This window comes from Coturnix japonica, chromosome 4 (genome assembly GCF_054131305.1).
Source record: "Coturnix japonica strain WE chromosome 4, WE-NBRP24, whole genome shotgun sequence".
Lineage (NCBI taxonomy): Eukaryota > Metazoa > Chordata > Aves > Galliformes > Phasianidae > Coturnix > Coturnix japonica.
The window spans coordinates 43,167,332-43,193,157 of record NC_140666.1 but is presented as its reverse complement, the minus strand read 5'-3'; the positions used below and the strand labels follow the sequence as shown (position 1 = coordinate 43,193,157).

Here is a 25,826-nt window from a genome sequence, read left to right as displayed (position 1 = left end):
CCATTCAGCAGGTTACCAGCCGCTGCCAGCTCACGCATCCCCCGAGGGACACAGCGAACAGCTGCAACGTGAGAATTCATTTCAATGAAACGCCAGCAGCATTTTCCAGCCGGCTGAGGCTGAGGACCAGATGTTCACCACGTGTCGCTGCCCGGGGCACATCAGGCCCCGTGAACATGCGAGGATGCAACCCAGAGCCCCTCACGCTGAGGGGCTGCCCAACGACATGCAAGCAGCCTTGAGCATCGCCTAGCTCGGGCAGGCAGCAGTGAACGCACTGCTTAATTGGTCTCAGCTGGAGGCTGCTCTGCGCGTGTCAGCACAATGTAGAAAGCAGGGCTATGGAGAGGAGATGCCGCAGCGAGCAATTAGAGCAGCCCCACTTCCCTTCCCCCTCTCCACCAGCCCTCAGCCCTGAAAGTTTGGTTGAGTTCATGCAGGGAGCACTTCTTACCACCAAATGAACTCAAGGCATTGCCACTGGTATTGCCATGCCTGCTGTGTAGAGCAGCTGTGGGGAGAACTGCAGTTATATCAAGCCAAAGGCCACACCTCCCCCTCTCCGTTCTTTTTTTTTTTTTTTTTCTCACCAACAGGAAAGAATCAACACAAGAAAACCCTTCGTCCAGTTCAAATCCAAGTTTATTAGCCTGTAAAAGTCTGTTTCCACACAGTAATCATAAGAAATGAATGAATGTTTATGGAGCACAGCATAAAAATATAGCGAGTCAGCCATAGGTTGGAGGTTACGTTGCTCACAAAAATTAATCAGCAGGTCACATGGCATTGCATCAAAAAGGCAAATCAGGTCTGGGAATGCAAACAATCAGATCAAAAAGGCAAAACAAGTCAGAGGAGAGAATCAGAAAGCAATAATTAGGTTCACAGCTCCTAATCTGGGTGGCAGATCCCTTTAGACCAGGTTATTTACCCTACTAATTTTCCAAAGCCATCTTGAATGCCAGTTTTTCAGCTTTGCATTAAACCACACATCCTCAGCCAACATATCAGCTGGCCAAGAACTACCCAGCCCTAGGCATGAGCATCAACACGAAGGCACACAAGAGACAAAGCACACTTCTCACAGAGGTTGATGGTTCAGACACCCAGCCAAAAGCAGAATCTCTGCAAGACACGCGGGCTGAGTTGTTCTAGGCACCACCCTGATATTCAAGCCTTCTTTCTGCCTACAAGGCCCCCAGCACCTTCACTGCAATCAGAAGGATCAGGAGGTTTGCCTGTCTCCCAGACCATGTTTACCCTAATGCCAGCCTCCTTCAAGGCTGCATCTGATTGCCAAAGGCAATCACAGGCTATAAAGGAGAGCACCCACATTACGAGAGGTGGGCCAGCAACAGGAGCTTCAGACCTGGACTAGTTCTTTTCTCTCTCCTCCCAAGGAAAAATGTCTAGCAAAGCAGCCCTTGATTTCTTCCAATTTATTTATTTTGCCTGAAGAAGTGCAGATGGCTACTGCTATTAACTCTGTAACGAGGGCAGATGTGGAGGAGTAAGGAAAGAAAGGTGTTCTCAGCTGGAGGATGCTTAGACACATTATGCACAGAGCTGGGGAAAACCACTCTGAATAATTAGTCTGGGCTCTGTTTGACATGGAAACATCTGACGACCTACCCACAAGTATTCTGACTGCTTTATAGCAAAGATCCTGCACTTATCAAGGCAAAGAGGGCTTACACAGACTGATGAACCCCAGTTACGGAATCTTCTCATGGGGCAGTCAGCTTAGACTAAGAACTATCTTCAAAACCCAGTAATCCATTGGGGTTCATGCCCCAAAGCCTCTTTTCAGGGAATGGGCAGTAGAATTACAAACTATTCTGACTTATTGAATAATGCCACAACTCTTTCACACAGTTTGAAAACTTAGAACAACAGAACCCTTTATTTCCTCAACATTGTAGCTTCTTTAGGCGGCACAGACTTTTTTTGTTACAAGATTACTACACACATTTCGTTCACTCTATCTAAGGCAAAACTTCCATTCTGCAGGTTCCTGCTACCCAGCCAGACACATCAATCCTAAAAGCCAAACGGTAAAGAGAATCAAGGCAATGGTGGGAAGAGATTCTGATAGCTAAGCTCACACTGAACTTCACCTTTCCTTTCTCAGATAGGTCCAGTGGCCTCAACTTCATTGTATTTCCTACTGAGATGATGTGTTTCTTTGATTTTAGGGCCATCTACCCACGCCCACCACATGCTGGCGACCAAGTAAATCCTTACAGCAACTTCCTCCAATTTCACAAGTTATCTAGCAAAGCCCGTGGGAATCCAGAGAGGACTGGATCTCCCAGAAAGCATGTGGCCTCATACCGCTAGGCCATTCATAATTTCAGACTTGCTCCTTGGAGAAATATCAGAGAGAGCTGAAATGGCTAGTGGCAAAAACAAATTGAGTCCAGCACAGCCTAGAAGAATTGAGCTTCTTGCAAAAGAATATTTTCCTTCCTCTTAATAGCTTCACTAATGAGTTTGTCAGTTTTGGCTTTGAAGAACTACCTACTCGTTGTTTGGGTTTGGTGGTATGTTTTTTTTTTAAGATTTTTTTTTTTTTTAATTAAAAAACAAAAGCTATTAAAAGCTAGAGGTAGTTTTAAACTGCAGGGTTCATATCTGGGGTGAGTTTTTCTCTGGAGCTGAGGGATATTTTTCATTCAGACTAGTATAAAACAATACTCCGGGGGGAAAGAAGTTGAAAGAGAAAGCATTAAAGGAATAGGAACTCAGAGACCTTTTCCTGCTTCCAAATCGACCATCTCATGAAATTAGCACATTTCCTCCCTGTGAATTCTGTATCTAACCCAGAGAGATCACTGATTGTGCCTGAGCAACTTGGCAGCCCCCTCTTCAAACAACTCAAGGCTCACTCCTGGTGCTGTCTAATGAGTGGTCTGGGTCTCACAAGAGTATATATCCTTATGGATTTTGATGAGAGAAGATGGGATCAAGGGAAAATACACCTTTGTTCCTCTTTGTTTTGTCGCTTTCTCTAAAAACCAAAAGGATACTCCGAGGCTCCCCAGAAAATCAGCTGGCATCAAAAGAACCTTGCAGCACAAGGAACCTACCTCTTCTTTCTACCCTTCTCACAGTCCTGCACTGGCACTGTGAGCTGATGTTACGTTCATGTGAGGTGTAATGGCAAAGCAATGACATTCCAAGCTTCATGACAATCAGGGGACATGCTACCCACTCAGCCACACACTCTCCAGCCCACTGATATCCTGTCTGTAGCACAAATGAAGAAAATGGAAAGGAGAAACTATTTCCTAGGTATAGCAGGCAAAGAACAGAACTTCAAACTGAGAAGCAGAAAAACAAAGAGAAGGATATTGCTGTCGTTCTCACACAAGCCATGCTCACAATCCCAAATGTCCAGCACTGATGTGACAATCCACCATCGGGTCTATGGTCTGCTGCAAGAGTTGCAGATGAGAATTCACCATCATACGCTCTTCCCTATGAAACTGACTGCTAACTCATCACATCACTCCCACCAGTTCACCTCAATTATACAACAGAGGTCTGCCCCAAAGGGCTGAAGGCTTTTCTGCAATCTGTTCCCTTCTAACTCCACTTTTCATAGCCTCCGCAACTCAGCACCATACACCTAGTCTTACAAAGGTGGTATTATTTTTCTGCTGTCTTAAACAATCCAGAGCACAACGTCACCTGCAGGTACACAACTTATGGGGTTTCCAATGACTGCCAATTGCGAAGGAATTAGTTGTACAGCTACTGCACCGTCACTTCATAAGCATTCATTCCCAAGCGCCCGACTGAGGTCAGCTTTTTGACCCTCTTCATCATTTTGAGGATTCTTTTTTAAAAGAGGTTGTCATTGCTTTAGATCCCACAAACAAAACCTGTTTATGGAAAAAGAGAGATATTTTGAATACTAAAGTCCTTTATTCAACAACACAGAAATATCACAAAAACAACTTTACTGGGCAAATTGAATGTTTTTATACAGTTTTGTACATGCCCCATAAGTAATTTTTTTTTTTTCATAAATACACTGTTTTCCAAAACTGATTTTTTTTCCATAATTGCACAAGCATACATACACCTTACACAAATATCTATTAGAAAATTTAATAGATAACTGCACAGTTCAGAAATAGGAGAACACTGTGAAAGGAGTACATTTCTGTGGCTCGTGTTTCTGAAAAAAAACCTCCTAGTTCCCTGCAATTGTGAAAATGGAGTACTTTCTAACATAGGAGCTGTCTTTTATTCACTAAGAATACAGTAGAGCTCAGCGTGAAACTGCCAAATTTAATAAAAACAAAATCTGAAACATTTAGCCGTTACATGAGAATCCACTGTTTGATATCACTATGCATCTAACCATGATCAAAGACCCACTACTGCTTTTTGCTGAGTGTATTCGACCCTGAATGGTATGTTCATTTAACTACTTTCTTTCTTCATTATTTGATTACAGATATAGCCCATTTAAAGACTTGATATGCTTTAACATTAATTGCATGACTTACATACCAGGGGTTCTGCACAAAAGAGAGCATTTCCCCTCTTAGGGGGGGTCTGTTATTAATTTACAGAATGGTTATGTGTTCCTCCCATTCAGACTTACCATTTTTCCTACATTTATCTGGGGTATGCCAACAATGCTTCCATTAGGCTTAGTGTTCATACCTAGAAGACTGTGAAATTGTGTTCTGCTTTTCTTTTACAACTTCTTACTCTTTTTTTTTTCTTTTTCTTTTTTTTTGCCATGTGAATGAAAGACATAGAAGAATACAAATTTTCATACTGAAAAATGTTTTTGGACTTTGAGAAAAGCACAGATTAGGTCTTGAGAACTTGGGAAAAAAAAAAAACCAAAAACATTTTACAAATATGTATACAACAGGGAAGGCGGAAGGCCAGCAAAGAGATTTCCTTCTTCAAACATCCCAAACCAAAATGCTCTATGAGTACTACATCTCAGAAACACTGTTTTCCCCAAATCTAAAATTGCGATGGTGTAAAGGAACAATATCCAAAATGAAAGACACGTGGGGAAACCAAAGAAAAATCAACTCTTGATCTTTTTCAGTAATTAACAGGTTTGCTTGTTTGTTTGTTTTTTTAACCATTTTGAATTGACATGTAAAACACCACAATTACAATATACAGATCCATCAGTTCTTTAAAACAAAACGACAAAACAAAAAAAAGAAAGCACATCAAGACATGCAACATTAGGGTATTAGACAGTAAGTACATTGCTATGAATATTCTTTGTACACCTAATGTAGCCTGAATTTAATCTTGTCTCTACTTCTTCAAGAACAATCACGATTTTCCAAAAAGCAAGGTAAGCTTACCAGCCAGATGTGCAAATAAGGCTTCAGTTGATAAATCAATCAGCATTTTGGTAGAGAAGACCTTATAGAGCTTGTGTTGGTCAAGCGGTCAACAACAGAGGCCCTAACCAAAAAGTCTCAAACACAAAGAGAAATCTGTACACAGTTGATGTAAGAACAGACGTAAACCTCACTGTGTGGTTATCCAACTGATGACCCCTTATAAACAAAAGGGAGTGGCACTGAGACAGAAGCACTTTGAGAGTAACACTCCATTTCCAAAGTCATGCACACAAAGACGTAGGCCTGTGCGTCCACCATCCATTCAGCCATGCTCCTCCAGATACAGTGACCCACCGCTGCCCAGCCCAACCCTGCTGACACAAGTGGGTGACCTCAGGAGGCTCCTCCTGGAGGACCTTGGCTCCCAAGACTCCCCTGCCCTGCCAAAGCCAGCATCCCCTCACCCACACAGGCCCTGCATTGCCATGCTCCCCACCACCCCATGTGCTCCACCTCATGAGGGTGACTGGGGACCAAAGGCTGGAGTACTGAGCACATTCATGAAGAAACAGCTGAAATGAGAGAAGATGTGGGTGGGCTGTGCACCTCTTATCAGTTATTTCCATGCCCAGCACCTGCTCTGTGAAGCTACTAGTAGTCTTGCTTTGTATAAAGCGATAAACCTATCAACTGTGGCACAATGGAATTCAGTTACTTTTATGGGATGGCCTTTTCACTCATGAATGGTATGGTTTTGTCATACCGAGCAATAAGAAGTGATGGTCAACCAGTGTTAAGTATCGCTAAGTTTCAGTATCCTTATTTTTCCCAGCCATTTCCTCCATGCAGACAGAGCAGGTAGGAGAGCAGCAGAGCACTCTGCTCAGGGCCTAAGGGAGCAGTAGTTTGGCAAAGCCGACATCAGTGGACCAAGGACCATGTAGGGAGAACAGGTCTTTGTTACTGTAGTATTTTTAAATTCAGTTTCATACCGCAAAAATATGCAGGTTCTCAAATAAATACAACTGCAAGTGAGACCCAAACCAGTGCAATGGTCAAAACTCAACCATGAAGAGCTCTTCTTGGATCAAAAATATTGCATTCAACTTTACAAAACCTTTACTCCACTGACCAAAGACTTTACATAAGAACCCGTACACAGAGGGCAATGATGCCGAGTCTTATACTAAGGGCTCGTGCTCACTTCATTTTGCATCTTAGAACAAACTCTACACACATCCACATAGGCTGGGCACTTCGCCTTAGAACACAGTGAAAAGTGGGTCAAACACCATACAGCATTTTTGGATGGATACCCCTATGTAAAGCTCCTTTGGAAGCAAGGCAATTGCATTAACCACTACTCTAATATAGTGCGTGAAAGATTAATCTTACATTTTATGCTTTCCCCTCTTACAACACCACGACGGAAGGTAATTGCTAGATGCGTCACAATCGTTTTATTTTGCAAAACTTGATATCAAGTCTCTATGGAAGGATGCATGGTAAAACAGTGCTTGCTGTTGCTGCTGCTGCTAAACAACTAGCAAAATAATATTTAAAGCTAGGATTTATTGCTCCGGATTTAACTCGCAGAACCACACCATTGTGTACAAACCATTAATCTCCATAGATGCTCAGACATGATTGTCTCCTTGTGTCTAAACACACAAAATACAAGCGGCTATCTGTACAGTTTACAGTACGTAAACACATATATTTGAAAATGAAGTATAGATATGTTACTTTTCAAAGATACATGACTTTATAGCAGGGGTTTACCCAAACTTTTTTTGTTTTTTTGTGGGTTTTTTTTTTGGGTTTTTTTGTGTTTTGGTTTTTTTTGGTTTTTTGGTTTTTTTTTTACAGCCACTTTAAAAATAGACAACAACTTCACTAGTATAGCTAAGTTACATCAAAGAAAGAATCAGAGTACTGAATGTGAATAAGCTGGCCAATTCCCCAGGCTCCCAGATTTTTGTCTTTTGCTTTTGAGGAAACCCCTATACAGAAATGAAAATAGTATCTGAGTATATTCTTCAGTGGTAGACTAAGCAGTTTCTTAAAACAAGACTTTAGCTTGCCATTCACTTCGGACTGCCTTGAAAATAAGATACACTACTGCTTAAAAGAACCATCGGAATGCTTCAGCGCTGGGAACAGGTGTTCTCTAAAAAAAAAGCAAGAAAACAAGTTAAGCTTTCTTTTGTGGCATTACAACACTTGATTTCTTCTCTTTGTTCTTTCCCTGTACATTTCAGGCATACCCTCAGTTATCTAGGAACAGCACAATGCCTCACAAAGCTTGACAATTCATAGAAACATCCCTTCTCCAAGCACACCATTACAGGGTCACACGTGACACGTCTTAGGCAGTACTTAACACCCCTAGTGTGCAGTCTCCTTAGTTAGCTGAGCAAGGTAGTCGTAGATGTGTGAACAACAATATCAAAAACATCTCCTGGGAAACAGACAGTGCTTTTGGAATAAACACACAACCCTGCCCAGCTGCAACACGGCGCAGGGGGATGGCCTGTTGGCTGCAAGCAGGTGGATTGCTTGCCAGTCAGGCAAGTGTTTTGGCAGGAGCACTTCTCTGGACAAGGGCATAACAGAGGCATTGCTCTACCTCCTCTCATTCCACATTTCAGTTGAAGCACAACCTTGACTTGGTGTGAGGGAGGGAAACACCAACTGACACTGACCAGTGGGGCTGCCCAGGCTGCCCACCTGCTTGCTTCTGCACATGTGCTGAGCCCTGGCCTCACATCATAGTTTGCCTTCAGGGCTGCTGACCTCCCTCCTCCCCCCACTTGCTGTCCCCACAGAATGGTATCCACCTGCATTTGGGTGTCTCACATGCATCTGAGTACAGGCCAATTCCTTTCACAGCTTAACACACAGTATACTATACCTTACATACTGACATACAGAATCACTAATGGGAAACAGCATCGCAGCACAGGAGATTACCCTAAAAGCCAAACCCTGGGACACAAGACTTGCTGGTATAGCTGACCAGGTATACAAATACCAACTTGTCTGAGCAGGGTCTGTGCTACCACTACATCTATCCCGTGTGCCCATGGAGCAGCAGCCCAACCCACACTACCCAGAACCCAGCCCCTCTCCACAAGGGCTGGCGTTCCACAGATCATCTGAACACCAGCTCCCACAGGCAGTGGGCTGCTTTGTAGATACACCTGCCCTCAGTGGTAAGAATTTCCTTGGCCAGCCTCATCAGCCCCCACCACAACCTGCGGCATGAGCAGCTGTTCAGGAACACTGAGGATAGCCCCAGGTCAGCACAGGCTGTAAGATGGCTGCTGAGCTCCAGCCAGGGATGTGAATTCATAATTCATAAGGAGGTCGGCTGCAGGAAAGGCTTGAGTTCAGAGTGGTGGGAAGCAATCACACGCCTAAATTGTTCTCAAAAGAGCAGCCAGACATGCAAATGCATTGAACTCAATATATTGTCTTTGCCTGAAAACTAAATGTAATGCTCCTCCATGGGTCCATCTACCTAAACACAAAAAAACCACAGCTAGCTAGACAGATTTAAAGGCATAGAGGCTGCAATGGCCTTTATTTATTTCCTCACAACATCAGGTTGAGTTACTGTCAGACGTTGTCATATCGGCTGGAAGGAAAGGTGCAATGTCTGATTAAAAGGTCATTCAGACCTTTAAGCACGTGGAATAGTATTTCTGAAGGGCAAGGCTGTAGTTTAAGATGTGTGCTTTCAAAAAAACCACAAGATACAGAATTTTGCATCCGCAAGCTAAGTTCTAATTACAGATATACATTTACAGTTAAATATCCACTGTGCTAACCCCCCAGTTTGGGAATAAATTTTTCATCCACGATAAATAAGAAAGCTTTTAAAAGGGGAGTAGGTGGCCCAAGTTAAAGCAAACCTGATTTATGAGATGATGCCCTTAGGGCTTAGCCCTGCTAAAGCCAATGTTATTTCAAGTCAAAAAGACCCTGCAGCCCACTTGGTGGCTCAGTTCAATTGCAGCCTCCATCTACCGCCTGAACAACTAAAATTGGGAGTCCCAGCTGGGAAAGGCAGCTCTGGAGGAGATTAGGGCACGCTGTGGCCTCGTGCTCTGCTGGCGGGGTATCATTATCCTGAGTGACAGCAAGGACAGATTCCCCCGCGCATTGGGTGAGGAGCAGACTGGGGGCTGATCAGCATTCCTGAAGGCAGCCGTCGCTGTTCGCACTGGTGTAAATGCTGACAAACGGCAGTCTGGCTCCCAGGAGAATGCTCAGAAACCCGTAATGCTGTAAAGCATGGCGGGATGGAGGATTTATCCCTGCGCAAGCCTGCTGCCAAACGACCTTCCTGCTTAACACTTGCTATTGCGTTTTCCTCTCAGCAGCTTTCACCAGGACATAAGTTTGCTGCAGAAGTAGAAGGTGCTTCTCAGCATGGTGAAGATTCTGAGTTTCACAAGGTAAAAAGGCAACTAGGACTGAAAGGACTGGGGTAATCCCTGAAGTTAAGCAGCAGTAGGAAAATCACACATGTATTCATCACCAGAGACTCTATTTTGACAGCTGACCTCTTCACTCTTACACCAAAGGTGCTCATTAAAGATCAGCACCCTCCACATCCAGGGTGACCGATCACCCAATGGATCCCAAGGGGCTACCCACAGGTCTACATGCTTTCCCAAGCCAGCCTCAGCCCCAGCTCCTGGCCACTTTATACCTATGAAACCTGATGGAAGTGCCCATGAGTCTCACAGCTGTTGGAAAGATTCTGCAGGCAGATTAGAATCAGGAGAGCCAGCCACTCCTGCTATGGATGCTGCTGTTTGGAGTGTACCCAAATCACTTTCAGTACTATTTTCTGTAGGGCTAGGGAATCCCTTGGGTAAAGGTGAAGCGCATTCAGAAATAGAACAGAACACTAAAATGTATAAGAGTGCTACATGATGATGCCCTAATACCTTACCAATGTTAAAAGATGTTGCATTATGTAAGAACCCTTTGATGTTTGATCCAAGAGCAAAAAACCTCTTCTTACAGAAGCAAACTCGCACACTGGCTACAGCAAATTATTTGTCAGATGTGGCATTTCTCTCCAGGAGTCCTGGCTAAAACGATTTGGTTCTGCAGAAGCCCTTTGGGAGCTATACTGCTGCTGAGGTATGTTCAAGACACGGGCAACCCAACTGCTTTTACAAACCTACACAAACACTGAAACTGGCAGCAGGGAAGGAACTTTGCCCTGACTGAATCCAAAATACCAATGGCAACGCAACCGAAACTGATTTACTTTCTCATATTTCCCAAAGCAGCAGGACTGGTGCTGGCCACATAGAGGAGAAAGACTTTAGGAAAGTCAGCCTTACAAACCCTACATGAGCGCTTCAGTCTGGAGAACCATTTCTGCTTGAAATCTCTTCCACAGGAGTGGCAGGTTAGCAGTTAGGCTACTGGGCGCGCAACATGAAATCTGGCCCAAATATGTTTTTTTATAGAGTTACACAGTTACACATTTGAATGCATATGTTTATATATAAATGGATAGATACACATATACTAAACTAGAGAGAGAATTCCAGTGCTACATGATGACCAACAAGTTCAATTGCGAAGTTGTGGTCCCCACATGAAACGCGATTTGGATTGATCAGCAGCCCAAGAGCAAACAGTGACCACTGCTGCCAGTGACTCCACAAACCTCTTACACACTTGTGAGGTTGGACTACAGAGCACAATGTCTACAGGACTGCCTGAGAGGAGCAGAGCCCCAGCAGTGAGCTCAGCCCCAAGGGGAAGCAGCCTTCCCCCACACCACTTACCCAAAGGCAGAGCCACCGGGAAAGGAGAGCAGCCTTTGGAAGCAACTGCTGCCGGCTTTGTTCCTCTCATAAATATACATTACCTACAGCGATTACTTTGGGGAAAACCTCCCGGCACTCACATCCAGCCCGCACAAAGTCTCCTTGAATGTTTGCCTTGAGGCAAGGAAGCTCCGGGGCACAGAGTTGGTGTGGGGCACAGAGTTGGTGTGCGGATCCCCCGCCTTGTCCCCTTGCTGGGGCGGTAGGAGCCATCCAGTCTGTGGCCCCAGCAGGCACAGGGACAGGCATGGGGTCACACCATTGGCTGCAGCCCAAGCTAAAATCCCTCTTGCTGCGGCTGAGCCGTGGGCCTGGCTCTCTTCAAACTGAGGAGGAGATTTAACATTTATTTTAAAAGCCAGCTTTATTTGCTCTGGGAGGACATGAATCTGCTTGCCGGCAGCTATTTTTCCACTCGCATTGCGTATCTCCTGCACCGTATTTGACACAAACCAGATTTAGCACACACCAGGTTAGGAAACTCATTTGGCTTTCCCCGCCGAGTGCACGAAGCGAAAAGCAAAGCTCTGCCATGAGACGCAGCAAGTGGCAATGCGAGACGAGCAGCTCATCTGGGGTGATTCCTAAGGAAGCCAGCTCCTCCCCAGCAGCTTCCTCAAGATAACCTCAGAAGCACCGGGTCCTGCTGCAGGGCTCAGCATGTGCAACAGCTCCTGGCCCAGTCAGTAGGGTGAACTTGGGGCAGTGGGTTTCTCCACACGAGAAAGAATGAGCAAATGTGTCTCTCCTTCACATGCAGCACACACCAGAATTTATATCTCTTTTTTTTTTGTTTTGTTTTGTTGGTATTTTTTTGCTTTATATATGGGATTACATTTGAGGAATGGGTAAACAATCTCAATTTTTGATCTAAAAAGAAAAAAAAAAAAAAGCATAACATCACTGGGGAAAACAGATGGCAAACACAGATCAGAAGCCATAAGGAACCCAGCCTAGCCCAGCTCTATCCCTATTGAGCACCAATAGCAGCACCAGCCATGCCAGCAATGCCACAGTGCCAAGCCTGAGCCAGGGCTGAGAGGGCCAGGGGAGCTGCCACACAAGGCCTCATCCTGGCAGTAGGAATGAACATCAACGAGCCCAACATGCCGTCAGTAGAAAGCTGAGTAATGTTTTGTAAAGAAATTTGTGGATGCTGGTTCATTACTGTCCCACAGTATGGAGCTTGAGGCACTACTATGCAAAAGACACTACAAGCAAAACATCCAGACCGCTGCTCAGCTCCTGCTTTCACCTAAGACCCAGCAGGCGCCTTCTGCTGATCATCCTCTGTCAGACACAGCCAGCAGGAAGCAGGCTTTCTGCCAGGGACCTGCCCTCTGCCAACCCCCCTCACACACCACCTCCTAATCAAATCCATCAGCCCCTCTCACCGATCCTCCCCCCATGCAGGCTCACAAACTGCAATTCTTGTTAACATTCATTCTGTTAATGAGAAATCCCCACCGGTTCATCACCCAGCGGTACCAGCCTCCGTGCTCATGCTCTGACATCTCTATCACTGGCAAAGCAGCTGCTGCAGGGCACGGTGAGCTCGCAAAGGCTGGTCCACAAGCAGAAGGAAGCACATTTCCCAGCGCCGGGCCTGCACTTCAATCTCCTTCCCCTAGAGCTGCTCTGCCTTCGGCATCTTTTCCTCCTGCACAGAGCCTCGCGCCAGCTACGATGCCTCATTGGTTAGCTAACTGCTTCTGTCCTCCGGGATTTCACACATGCCGTTGATAAAAGAGCCAGTGAAAAATACATCTATTAAATGCTTGGCCTCTGCTCGCTTGCTTCTTCCGCTGCAATTTTTTTTATTATTATTTTTTGACCTGAAGAAAAAGATGTTTTGTTTAGGAATCTACCTGGGCTGAGGCACTTCCAGAGACCTGCTGTGGGTGCTGGCTCAGCTTTCGCAGACGCTGAGCTTTGCAGGCTGCCCAGCTGGAGGCAAAAGGCAAACCCCTGTACAGTAGGTTGCTGCCATGCCTGACCGGAGTGGAAAGCCCTACAGGACTGCATTTGGCTCTGAGCTCCATTCATTCCCTGATACACATCTTCTGAAATTTTCAAGCATGACAATTAAGATTCATCTCAGTGATTATTTTCACGACACCATCACCTCCACTGGTCACTGACCTCCAATTCATTTTACATCAGCTTCCAAGCAAGCAGCCAGTGGCAAACCCTGCTTCTGAAGCTGAGATGTACTGGTGATTTAGAGGAAACTGCTTTTATGTCATTATTGAGCTCCTGCCATCGAATCCTCTCCCACTCACTTCATGTCAGCTGCCTAACCAGACCCATGACCCTGCAGAGCACCTTTTTTCTCTTCTGCTCAATCTAAAACCAGCGGCCTTTGGTTCAGACAGGTACTACTCATTCTAGAGTTAGTGCACATGACAACATCTGCTGACTGCCTCTCCTTTTCCATGCCTGACCTCTTTGACAGCACCCCAATGATCATGATTTGCCCTCCTTGCACTTCTAGGCAGAGGAATGGACTCTGTCTCCCTTCTATGCCCGCACCTGCTGAGATCAGTGCACAGTGAAGGTGACCCCACATGCAGAAAGATGGACAGCACCCAACAACATCTGCCATCAGGTATTACTCCTATGATGATGGAGTAAATTCTTTGAGTTCACATGCTCACATGCTTCTGGTGTACTCCAACTTCCCTAGGAGACGTTATACATGCCACCCAAGAAGACTGTAAGGCCAAGTAGTACTTGTACAACCAACCACCATTCTCAGCCCTTCATTTGCTAGCATCACCTCCTTCTTTCACATTTGTCAGTTCATTTGTACATATGCCTTCATCATGTCCTTGGCTCTGGAACAACTTGTTTGGATCATAAGAATCCTTCCACACCACATGCTCACCCCGGCACCCAGATCCTCTCCATAAATTAAACTCAGTTTTAAAAAAGAATGAAAGAAATCAGAATTCCCTATCAGTGACAAGACATGGGAAGCCCTGCTCACCTACTTCAAGGTCCTCTTCTGATGTGTGAAGCCTTGGCCACCACAGGCAGTAGCTGTGGGAAGAGAGCTATAGGTGAGCTGCTGTGCCTGCATCATTAATACAAGCCACCTGCTCCCAGCAGCAGCTGTGTGCTGCTTTCTCCCTATTGTGGGAGGTCTCAGCATCATTTTCAGCATGGCCATATTGCCCTTTCTGGCAGCAGAGCACCTTCAGAACCCCATTCATCTACCTAGTGTCTGACTCACTCCAGCTGAGGAGCAGCATGCTTTCTTTGTGGCTTTGCTCATTAGCACCATGCCAAAGCCAGTTCTGGGTCCTTTCCTGCTTGAGCACCCTGCAGCTGCCCTCTCCTCCTCGCTTGAGTTCACTCATCTGCATCCTGAACTCCCTGGGACTTCCCATAATTTGCCAGCGTTTATTAGGTTCCTGCCTCTGCCTCAAATTCTAACACTGCTTCTCTACTTGCTAAGCTGCTGAATAATCCATTATTAGCTCCTAGCCAAAGGAAGCCTGACACCAGCTAAAAACAATCCCATACAGAAACTCAGCAGAGATCGCAGCCAGAGCAGCCTGGAACAAAAGGGAACACTTTCCTGAGACAGGAGAGGGGCTGAGCTTGAAAATATTTCTTTTGAGACTGAGATGAGGATAAACTCTAGCAGAGAAGAGGAAAGACTCAAAATCTACAGTGACACGGGCAAAGATGTTTGATGAGCGCAGCCCACTAAGAATACAGCACCCAGCACCACCCCCAGGCTGCCCTTATTTAAGTTCCTGTACTTCACTTGGCACTGCGGTGACTGGCTAAATACGGGGGAACTCTGGAAAGCTGTGGAAAAAAATCAAAAGGCTTAAACGCAAACCTGGCCATGGATTTTTATGATCTTAATTAAGAAGATACATAGGAATTCCAGTGAAGAGAAAATATTTCCCATGATGTCTGAGAGTAGAAGTTAACAAGCATGCTGGGATCTTTTTTAGCCCCTGCAGAGCTAAAGCTTCAACATTATTAAACGGCTGTCACATCCCAAGTATGGTGCAACACAGCTCAACAAAGGATGGCAAGCGCAGGATGCTCAGACAGGAGATGGCTTGAGATGATGCCACAGAGTAATTCAGGACAGGTGTTTGTGTGTGACTGAACATGACCACAGAACACAATTCAGGTATCCAAAAGAAGAGAAAAGACAGACAGGGCAGGCCAGGTTCCTAAACAGCAAAGAAGTATCTAACAAACCGTCATGCTTCTAGACATCATGGTTTAGTACGATCCTTCAGAGCAGGTAAGTTGTTACAAAAATGCAGATGCTACAGCAGCGGAGAAATACTTCCTTGTTGTGGTGGTACTCCTCAGAAAGTGAGGTCTGCTGGCAGGTTTTAAACAAGTGGTAGGTGCCTTGGGAACTGTTAGCAACAGAGATCAAGTCCCACAGACTTCCTTACGGGGACACAAGTTACTTTTTCATTCCTCCTAATTCACTCGGGTACATTCGAAAAGCTTATCGTAAGCCTTTCCCTGCACAATCAGCAGCTGCTTCCCACCACAGCCAGTGATCAAAAGGATTATGCGGTATTTGGTGAGACTTTAGGGTGTACATTCGAGGTCTGCCTGTTTAGAAATGTCTTATTCATCAAGCCAAACCCTTAAATCACAAGCATGATCAGAGTTGGAAACCTACCATCTCCCCTTCCACTGACACACTTCCTTCTGGCTCTTTGGAAGGCACCTGTTCTCAGCCATTGCTGCACATCAAATGCATGACACGGAGTACAGAAATTAATGACTATCTTTTATTGAACTGCCTAGAGCACATTTCCTTTAATGCCAAAAACGGAGTACCAAGATGTTGCTATTCAATAGGGACTGCTTTCTGACATTCTCATCCACCCCCCAGGCAAGCCAAGCCTTCCCTGCGTTTGGTGTCAACCCAGCAAACAGAGTTGCATGGAAAGTGACCCCACAAAGCGATGTGAGCATACACATACAGACAGACAGAAATTGAGCCTTGCTCTGAATTGTTGCTTACCCATTCCCCACCCTGAATGAGCAGTATGTCACACAGTGCTCACCTATCTACTGGCTTAAACAAGTCCCTTCCTATGAGCAGGGTGTGGTGTGTATGGCCAATAGCATTTTGTACCGTCACAACTGGAGCAACAATTCCCCAAAGTGCTGTAGCTGACATGGGGTTCCAACCCACATTGGCTTCCATGCACAAATTCCAAAGGGATTCAGACCATTTGGAGGGAAAAGAATAAAACTAAAAAGCATTTAAAATAGTACTTGTTATTCTTATTGCAGCTCCAGAAAAAAACTCTTATCTTAATTTATCGTATTTCTCACGACACATACAACTTGTCCAGCCTAAACAATGCACATCCATTTCACGTCTATGTAGAGTTAAAAAAAAAAGAAAAAAGTTTAAAAATAAGAAAGAATTAGAAGAAGACAAATGAATCAATTGCAGTACTGGGCAAAGCCCAAAGTCTGGCAGAGCATCCAGAAACCCCACAGCACAGCTTGCCTTGGTGTGAAGAAAAATCTGTGGAGAGCTGCTCAGTGCCATCAGGCACAGGACCGCCACAGCCAGTTAACCTCTCTCGCCACATGAACAGTTTCCCTGGCATATAATCACAGTTCAACAATTTAAAGCAAGTGATTCCAACACACACAAAAAGCAGGGCTTGTAGGAAGGAGGCCGTTCAGCCTTTGACTGGCCTACCATTTTTGCTGAATTACTTCAGATTTCTGTTCAGTTCAGTTACCAGATTTCACCAAGAAAATTCCTTAGGTGCGAGAGGCTCCATTTGGAACCAAAAAAAATGTGCCTCTTGTCCCCCTCTTACAAAGCCCAAGGGCTGCTGTGCTGCATCAAACAGCAGCTCCCACATCACATGGATTGAATGCTGTTGTCACGTGGCTGGGGCAGCTCCTTTGCCATGTGAGCATCACGTGAAGAGAGGAGATGCAAGAAAATACGAAGCAGTACAATGGGTAATATCCAGCTTCATCTCAAGATATCCCTTGTGCTAGGCTTTTTATGCTCGGTAGTCTGCCAAAGTGCAAGCTCAACTCTGTAGAGCCCTCAGTGTCTTCCTCAATGCCATGTCTCCGCCAACAGCAATATGACACACCTTGTAAGCCACGGTCCTAGAGCAAAAAGCCCACAGGTTTGGCAAGTGCTCTGAGCAGCAGAAAGCGGGCCTCAATGAGCCATGATGACACGCAGGAGGCCTTGTATCACAGCATCCCCAGGCACCTCAACAGGCTGAGAGGAAAACCCAGCACCGGAAGCCTTGTGCCGCACGGCATTCCCAGCAGCCACAAGCAAAGAGGTTAAGGGGGCTGCGTTGGGAGCTGGTTCTGTTGAAACCAGTCGCTGCGACCCTAACCTAGGTGAGGGATCTCAAGCTGCCTTCGGATGTGGCTCGGTGAGATGCCCCAGGTTTGGAGGCTGTATGTTGTGCTGGTATACAGAGGCTGGCATTCCCAGTTGGTAACTTGAGGTCGGTACTGAAGGTTGATATGCAAACTTTAATGTGCATGCTGCTAATTGGTGAGGCTGCTACAAGTAAAGCAAGCAGTACCACCTGTTTGACAGAAGACATCTTGCATCAGGGCTGAACAGCGCACACCAGCTGCAAGCCAGCCCTCCATCCGCTTCTGCTATCATTAACCAAATAGGCAGCAGGGTCAGGAGGGCTTCCTTCCAAAAGGGGAGATGCACAGCCCTAGCTGTCTCCCCATCTCCTTAACCCGCAGCAGGAATGAGACACGTCCGCCCATCCTTGGCAAACAAGTAGTCTCAGTGGGTGAATAAAGATTATGCCTCTTTAAACCAACTGTAAATCTGCATGAAGACAGAACGTACATATACAAGTAGGTAGTGTGCAACGTGACGTCAATCTGAGTTTTACAGATTTATTATTACCGTACATAAAATCTCCTAGTAATATTAACGTACTATGTAAAATACGAGAGCGTTGGGACACTTTGCGGGTGAAAACCGTACGAGAAAAATAAGAAAAAATAGGTCAAGTGTTTTAAAAAAATGCTGGGAGGGAAGCACGCCATTAAAAATGTAAGGGTTGGGGGCTGGAACACATTAGTGTGAATCTCTTCCACTCGGTGTACTGACCTTGAGAGTTGTGTCACACAGAAGAACGAATTTAAAGGAAAAACGAGAGAAATGCTTGCAGTGGGATCAATCAGTTTGCTGTTTATTGTTATTATTCTCGCTCTCCGTTTATTTTGTTTTTAAGCACAGTCCCACCCCTGCCTCAAGCCATCTCCACAACTCACAGCCACACTGAGCACAACACTCACACCTTAAGGACGCACCGGGACACCCACCCACCCACCCTGGCCATAACCGCCACGCTCCGTTATGTGGTTGAAGAGAAGAAAAGAACAAAAGGGAAATGAGAAACAACCTCAAGGGAAGGCTGCTCTGTTTGGGACTTTCCTCGCCTACTGATCCTACCGCTGTTTGTGCAAGGAAAGAAGCCACGCTCTGTGACGTATTTGTGGCATGAGGTGATGCTCGGCTGACACCTCTACAGGTGGGACCAGAGACCTGCGTTCGTGTGGCTGACGGAACACCAGCAGGGAGAGGGAATGAAGAGAAGTGAAGGGAGTTGGTTAGGAAAGCAGCCGTGTGGCTAGTAAATCCATGCTTTTTCAGTCACACTGATTAAGCAATTCTATCGGGTAGCGCTCCTTAGCAGCTTTTAAGGCTGCCAAACCCCTCCATCAGGAGTGAGGAAGCTCTGGAGATGCAGCCAGGGAAGCACGTGAGCCCACTGGAAGATCTGCGAGCGTGCAAGCACATTTCCCAAGACATCTCACTTTCCAGACAGGTCGATGAGCCCTCAGAAGCCGTAATTCATCATGTTCAGCCCAGCAGCACTCAGGCTGGCAAAGCCCAACCAGAGAGCCCTGTGTCTTCCTTGCAGACTTTCTACAAAATCAGCTAAGGCGTTACCAAGAAAGCCGTGAGCTGCTGAGCCTATTTGGTTTCTCGTGTGTGGAATCTGTGCTGGGCATGGGGTTAGCAATGCTGGGCTACTACGCATGCGCAACGACAGCTGAGAGCATGCAGAGCTACAGAGCAAACTCCAGCAAGAGTAGGTCCCTCACACCAGTGATTCCCTCTAACCAGTGATTCCTTCTCATTGGTGAGAGTGGCAAGGCTGGCTACAGAAGAGTTAACACCATCAACCACCTGTCACTTCAAACCCAAGTGTCCCATGGCAGTGCCAACACCAACACTGCTACCCATGTTGATGTAACGCAGGACAGACCAGCAGGCTCTTGCTACCTTCCCCCACTCTCTAGGCTGGCTCATTCCTGCCTGCATGGAGCCATCACGGCACCAGGGGAAGGAGCACCGTCTCACTTAGCTGCTCATTTCTGTTACTACAGATCCTAATGTCACTCCACGTGCACTGCTCCTCTGCACTGAATCCATCATCCTCAACACCTCCAGACACATCCAATGTAAGCACCTTGCCAGCAACGCTATCATTTTAATAATGACAAGAGATTAAGTGTGATTACTGGGCTTCCCTCTCCTCATTCCCCTGCCTACCAACAACGAGCCCCGGTCGTGCTCCATGCAGCAGGTGTTCTGCCTTCCATTGTCTGTCGGGCTTGGCACGTTCATCAAAACCTCTGCCAACGTGGGACCCTGTCGGCACAGCCAGGAGTGCTGGGCATATCCATCACATCCAGTGGCACAGTGTAAAGACAAGTGTGGATGCAGGTCAGACAGCTGACAGCCCAGTACACCCCTGCTATTTCCCCACCACGCTCCCCACGCCAGGATAGAGAAACTCTGCCAAACGTACTACATGGGCACGTGTCACAGCACCAACTCTGCCACCGGCCGGCCCTAGATGGGTGAGCCAATGCTTCCCCAGACTTTTGCTGGGGCACCGCTCAGCTCCAGCTCTCCCTCTCCCCACCACCCCGGCCCTAAAACTGCCCCGAAGCGACCACGATCTCCAGGAAAAGAAAGAGGAAAAAAGAAAAACAAACAAACAAAGAAAAACACAGCGAAACCAGCCGGCCATCAGTCTGCTGGGTCACGCAGCGGGCGCACCGGGCGAGCAGAACCTCGGCTCGGCTCCGCACGACACGGGGCGACGGGCAGGGCGCGGCCTCCGACCCCGCAACCCGCAGGGGAGCGGCCGCGGGGCGGCGGGGCCGGGGCCGGGCGCGGCGGGGTGAGGGACCGGGGGCGGCGGGCGAGGGGCCGCGCCGGCGGCGGGGGCACCCTCAGAGCCTGAAGGAGGCCTCGGAGAACGGGTGCTGCATCTTGAAGCTAGACAAGAAGCACTGCAGGGGCGGGGGCAGGGGGTTGAGGAGGGACGGCGGGAGGCTGGGGAAAAAGAAATCATCTCCTCTGACCTCTAGCGAAGTGCCAGGTTTTTTCTTAAGCTCTTCACATTTCCTAAATTTGCAGATCTGGTGTCCCGTTTTGCGGTTCCTGCAACTGCTGCAGACTCCACAGTTGATGAGCCGCTTGCAGGGCACGCACACCCCGCAGCGTTTCCGCTTCTTCTTGGCGGGGTTGCCCGCCCCGGCCCCGGCCCCTCCGCCTCCTCCTCCGCCGCCGCCTCCGCCGCCACCGCCGCCGGCCCCCCCGCCGCCACCGCCGCCGCCTCCTCCTCCTCCGCCGCCCCCCGCGCCGGCGGCGGCGCCCAGGGCGGAGGCGGGGGCGGCCGAGGCGTGGCTCTGCGGGCAGTCCGCCAGGTTGGCGATCTGGAAGGCGCTGTCTGTGACGGCGGCCGAGGCCGCGGCGGGGGAGTGCAGGGCCGTCATGACGATGACCCCGGGCGGCAGCGAGAGGCCGCCCAGCGCCGGGATAGCCGAGAAGGTGCCGACGCGCTCGGGGAGGTTCATGATGTCGGCTTCGGCGGCGCCGCACTTGAGCTTGTTCATGCACTCGCCCGCCAGCGGCCGGCAGTGCTCGGGGGCCAGGCCGGAGAGGAAGTTGCCGTTGGCCATGGGCAGCGAGGGCTGCTCGGCCGGCGCGCAGCCGGGCTTGCCCAGGCGCTGCGAGTCGCTCCGGTGGTGCATGCCGCCCCTGCCGGCGTGCAGCGAGGAGGCGGCGGCGGCCGCGGAGGCGGCGGCGACGGCGGCGGAGGAGGAGGAGGAGGAGGAGGAGGGGGGCTTCCTCGCGCCGCCCGCCGCGCCGCCGCCGCCGCCGCCGCTGCCCCAGAGCATGGCGGTGGCGGCGGCGGCGGTGGCGGTGTCGCAGTTCCAGGGGGACATGCCGATGCGGGCGGCGGCGGCGGCGGCGGCGCTGGGGAAGATGGGGGTGGTGATGCGCGCGATCTTCGCCGCCTGCGGGAAGGCGCCGCCGTTGGTCTTGTAGAAGGTGGCGAAGGAGCGGTACCTCTCCATCTCCGAGTTGTAATCCACAAGGCTGTTGAGGGCCCCCTCGGGCAGGTGGCTGTCCTTGGGCAGCCCCGGCGCCTCGGGGTTGGGGCCGCTCTCCACGCACACGTTGGTGTTCATGGTGGCGGCGAGCGGGCGGGGGTCGGGAGGGGGGGGCTCAGTCCCACGCGGGGCGCGTCCTCGGCGACGCCGAGCGGCCGGTCGGCCCGGCCTGCCGCATCCTCACGGGAGCTGAAAGACACAAAGTGGATTCCCAGGGGGGGGCGGGAGCGAGGGGAGGGCGAGGGGAAGTCCCGGCTAAGTCCGCGGGTGGGCGCGGGGCCGGGGCTGCCCACCCGGAGGAGAAAGCGTAAGGGGAAAAAAAAAGGAAAAAAAAAAAAAAGGGAAAAAAAATAAATAAAAAGGGTTTGAGGGGGGGAGGAAGGGGGGATAAAAAAAGAGCTCCGAAGAGAAGGAGGCGGGGAGCCGCCAGCTGCCGCCGTGTCCTTCTGCGCCCGGCGGTCATTAGCGCCGCGGCACAGCTGGCAGCGGGGAGGCAGCCGACAGCAGCGCAGTGGCGCTGGGGCACGCGGGCCGTAGTAGCGCCGAGGCCCCGGGCGCTGCGGGAGCCGGGGCTCACCCGGCGGGGAGGGAGGGATTCCCGTGACCGTCTGCGGGGAGCCGCGGGGTCAGGGCGGCCGCCCGCGGGCCGCTACCGGGGGGCTCCGTTTGGAGGCGGGAGGAAGGCACGTTACGGCAGCCTTCGACAACTGAGGCGAAACAGCAGCAGAACTTCAAAAGCCCTCAGTTTCCGAACAGTGGCTCTTTGTTTTCCAGCTGCCGTACCTGAGCGGCTCAGATATTTCCAGCACCTTTTCCGACGGGCGGCCATCGGGCAGGGGCTCGCTCCGGGCACGCCGCGGGGCCGCGTCTAGCTGCCAGACGCCGCCGCGTTCAGTTCCAAATGGTTATCAATTACGGTAATTACGATCGTAATTAGATTAATGAACCGTTCGGAGCCCAACCTACCGAGCGCACCAACTTCATCTTCTCCCGAGGCTCCGAAAAGCGGCTTTTATGTCAACAGATCCGAGCGAAGGGAGCGCGAACCTGAGCGAAAAGCCTCGCCCCGGGCTGGGGGCACGGCGGGAGGAGACCGGGAGCCGCTCCGCGTCCTCCCTTCGGCGGGGAAGGGACGATCCCAGGGCGCAGCCGGCAATACAAAAGCTGCCCCGAGAGGAAGGCGAGCGGAGCCGCACGGCCTCGGGGCCCCCGGCGGCGGCGGGCACGCATCGATCACGCACCGAGAGGCCGCGTGCCCGGGGCTGAGCCTGCAGCCCGCACCGGGGACCGCCGGCGGGAGGCGGCCGTGGCCGTGCATGTTCGCTCCCGCACGTCTGGCGTACAGAAGCCGGGGAGCAGAGGTCATATTTGACATTCGGGAGGAGGGGCGGGGGCAGATTAATTAATAAATTAATGCCGCGGCGCCTTTTCTCGCCCGGCTCTGGCGTTCGGCTACTTTGGCGAGCTCGGAGGACGAGGACGACGGCAAAAAAAATAAAAAAAGAAAAGATAGAAAAAGCCGCTGGCAAAGCACAAAATGAGAAAGATAACGAAAGAAAAGCCACCCCCCGAAAAAAGAAAACAAAACAAAACACGGAGAAGGAGGGAGGAGAGGGGAAAAAGCAAAGCAGTCACTTACCGGGCTCTTTATTGGGGGGGCTCGGATGCGCAGCCTGCCCGCCGCTAATTAGTTGCACATCAGTCCGTAACACAAAGAACGAGAGGGAGCAGCGGCGGCAGCGAGCATCCAGCTGTGTCCTGGCGGCTCCTCAATTACAACTTTGCGACTTGTAAACAAACTGCGAGGGGCGGCGGGAAGGGGCGCGGGGGGCGGGGGGTGCCCATCCGGCAGCGCCGAGCCGCTAAACAAATACCTGCGAGCGCCGTTCCCCTCGCTCCCTCTCTCCGTCTCGTTGCAGAGAAAGGAGGAGGAGGAGGCGGGGGAGGCGGCGGGGGGCGAGGAAGGAGCAGGCACCGAGGGAGCGCGCGTGTGAGCGTGTGTGTGTGTGTGTGTGTGTGTGTGTGCGTGCGAGGGCGGGCGGGAGCCCGGGGCCGCGTCCCCGCGCCGCGGCCGTGCGCGCCGGGCGGGCGGGGCGGGAGGGAGGAAGGGTGGGAGGGAGGGAAGGAGGGAGGCGGCGGGGCCGGGGGGAGCGGGCGGGGATGCGGGAGGCGGGCGGCCGCTGCCCAGCCGCCGCGAGAGGCGCGCACGGGCCGCCACCCTCGATCGTCAACATCGTTCGTTGCCGCTACTGCCGATTTTGCGGGCGGTTTAGTTGCTGCGCGTTGCGGGCAGGTGGAAGGGAAATAGCCGGCTTGCAGATGTGACTCGGCCTCTGGAAACCCACGGTGTGCCCGCCACCACGTTGCCATTGGAAAGACAAAGTTGGGTGGCAGCGTCGGTGCAGGCCACGCATGGGGTCACCCCATGGGCACCCGGCCAGGCGCACGTCGATCACAGACCCTCTGCTTTGAATCTTATATTTGCCTCTGGTCCAACAGAGCAACGGCAGCCCAGGTCCATCGGACAGTCCACAGTTAGATGAGAAGCCGCTGCATTGGTATCGAGGACCAGCACGCGTTATTCAGAACCCGCTGCAGTGCATCGGACTGATTATCTGCCTCTAAACACGCAGTGTGCATTTGAAAATACCCCAAACAGGTGTTAACGCACTCAAGCATCAGCTCTCAAGGAGACGGCACGATCTCATAGGACAGTTCTTCTGGGAAAAACTTTTGGGAAAAAATATAACTGAGGGGAAATGGTGCTTCAGGTACATCACAAAGTGGAGGGGCTCCAAGTACACGATGGAGCTGTTATGTCCCTGTTCACTGCAGGGGAGTCAGATCAGATGGCCTTTAAGGTCCCTTCTGACTCAAACAGTTCTGATTACTTACCCATCTCCCCTTCCTTTAGTTCCCATGCCCTGTGCAATACCCGCAAGCACACGGTTCAAACAGAATCCTCCTGAACTGCACATTTCCTCCCACCACAGCCTTGGTCACACACTAGCAATCCTTTCTGAGTTAATTTACTGCTCACAAAATGTTACATTGTTAATAACCTAAAAGAAGAACGGAGAAAAACCTCTACCCATCTTTTCTCATGCAAAGGAAGGACGTTTAATATATATTTTTGTCATGTGAGTTGGATTGTGCTGCTGTAGATAATGCTTCCGCTCCAGCTTGGAAAACTTGCACACTTTTCTAGTGCCTGGGAAGAAGCATGGAATTCACTCCAGATGGGTTCTCTCCAAAACCTTCTGTTCAGGAAAGTCGTTTTGTTTGCAGATAGGAGCTTGTTTTATCCTGCAGCCCACCCCAAGCTCAAGAGTATCAGAGGATGGGAAGAATGGAAAATGTACAGGTGTCTGTCAGCAAGGCAGCCAACGTTCCAGCTACAGCTTTCTCAGGAGAAGCCTTACGAAAGCAACTCCAGATTGTCCTTCTCACCATAATCCCTGCTTTGATGGGAGGGATGGAAAGTTAGAAATCACAGGCTCTGCTTTTCATCCAGAAGCCATTGCTATTTTATTTCAAGCAGGAATGCAGTGAACACAGGAGCTACTCTGCTCTGGTTGTTCAAAAAAACAACTGTAAAAAAATGATCAGAAATTCATTTTTCCTGCTCTTGTTAACTCTATGCCTTGCTCTTGTGCCTATCTGTAAAGTGGCCATGGTAAACCTATCCTAACCTGCTGTTGATCCTATTAGCATTGTACTAGCATTAGAAAAAGGTGGGAGATAGATAGCAGCAAACATGCCCAACTTTTTGAATACCTCCTAAAACAACAAAAGGAAAAATACAGTCATAGAGTGGTTTGTGTTGGAAGGGACCTTTAAGACCGTAAAATCCTAAAGAAATACTTAATTTGGTTGTGGTGTTGCATAGGTTTGGCCACTTTCTCCCTGAAATAACCACAGATTCTGTTATCATTTCAGTTCCACACTCGAGAAAAGGCATGTGTATATTTACAGTACTGTCAGTGCCTTGCTCCCTTCATTTGTTGTCATATTTTCACCGTTAGAGATGCAGATTCATATGGAATAAGCTTGCTTTCCAAATACTCAATTTCACACAACGCTATTATTTATGGTTAAGGCTTTATTGGGAGGAATGGTGATCAATCACTCAAAGCTGGTGACAGTGGCAAGAGCATTCATTTCCTATGGGCCACCCTTCTGACTGGCAGCA

At 49.3% G+C, this 25,826-nt stretch overlaps 1 protein-coding gene across 13 annotated transcripts in view; it reads right to left on the bottom strand.

Annotated features, from left to right (window-relative positions):
- CXXC4 (CXXC finger protein 4) overlaps positions 1-23,730 on the bottom strand; it is a 92,857-nt gene extending 69,127 nt beyond the window's left edge. For 8 of the 13 annotated variants that reach the window (XR_014945810.1, XR_014945812.1, XR_014945816.1 and 5 more), the window contains exons 1-2: positions 23,274-23,730; positions 20,600-21,823 (exon numbers count right to left, since the gene is read on the bottom strand). Coding sequence is in view for 5 of the 13 variants with exons in the window: in XM_085546660.1 (XP_085402786.1) it covers positions 20,468-21,712 (1,245 nt within the window). In the remaining 8 variants the exon portion in view is untranslated. Of the gene's footprint in view, positions 1-624; positions 21,824-22,417; positions 22,553-22,600; positions 22,740-23,273 lie in introns of those variants that run through there. The other 5 variants (XM_085546661.1, XM_085546660.1, XM_085546657.1 and 2 more) reach the window with 5 other exon arrangements.
- Between the last annotated feature and the right edge of the window lie 2,096 nt (positions 23,731-25,826).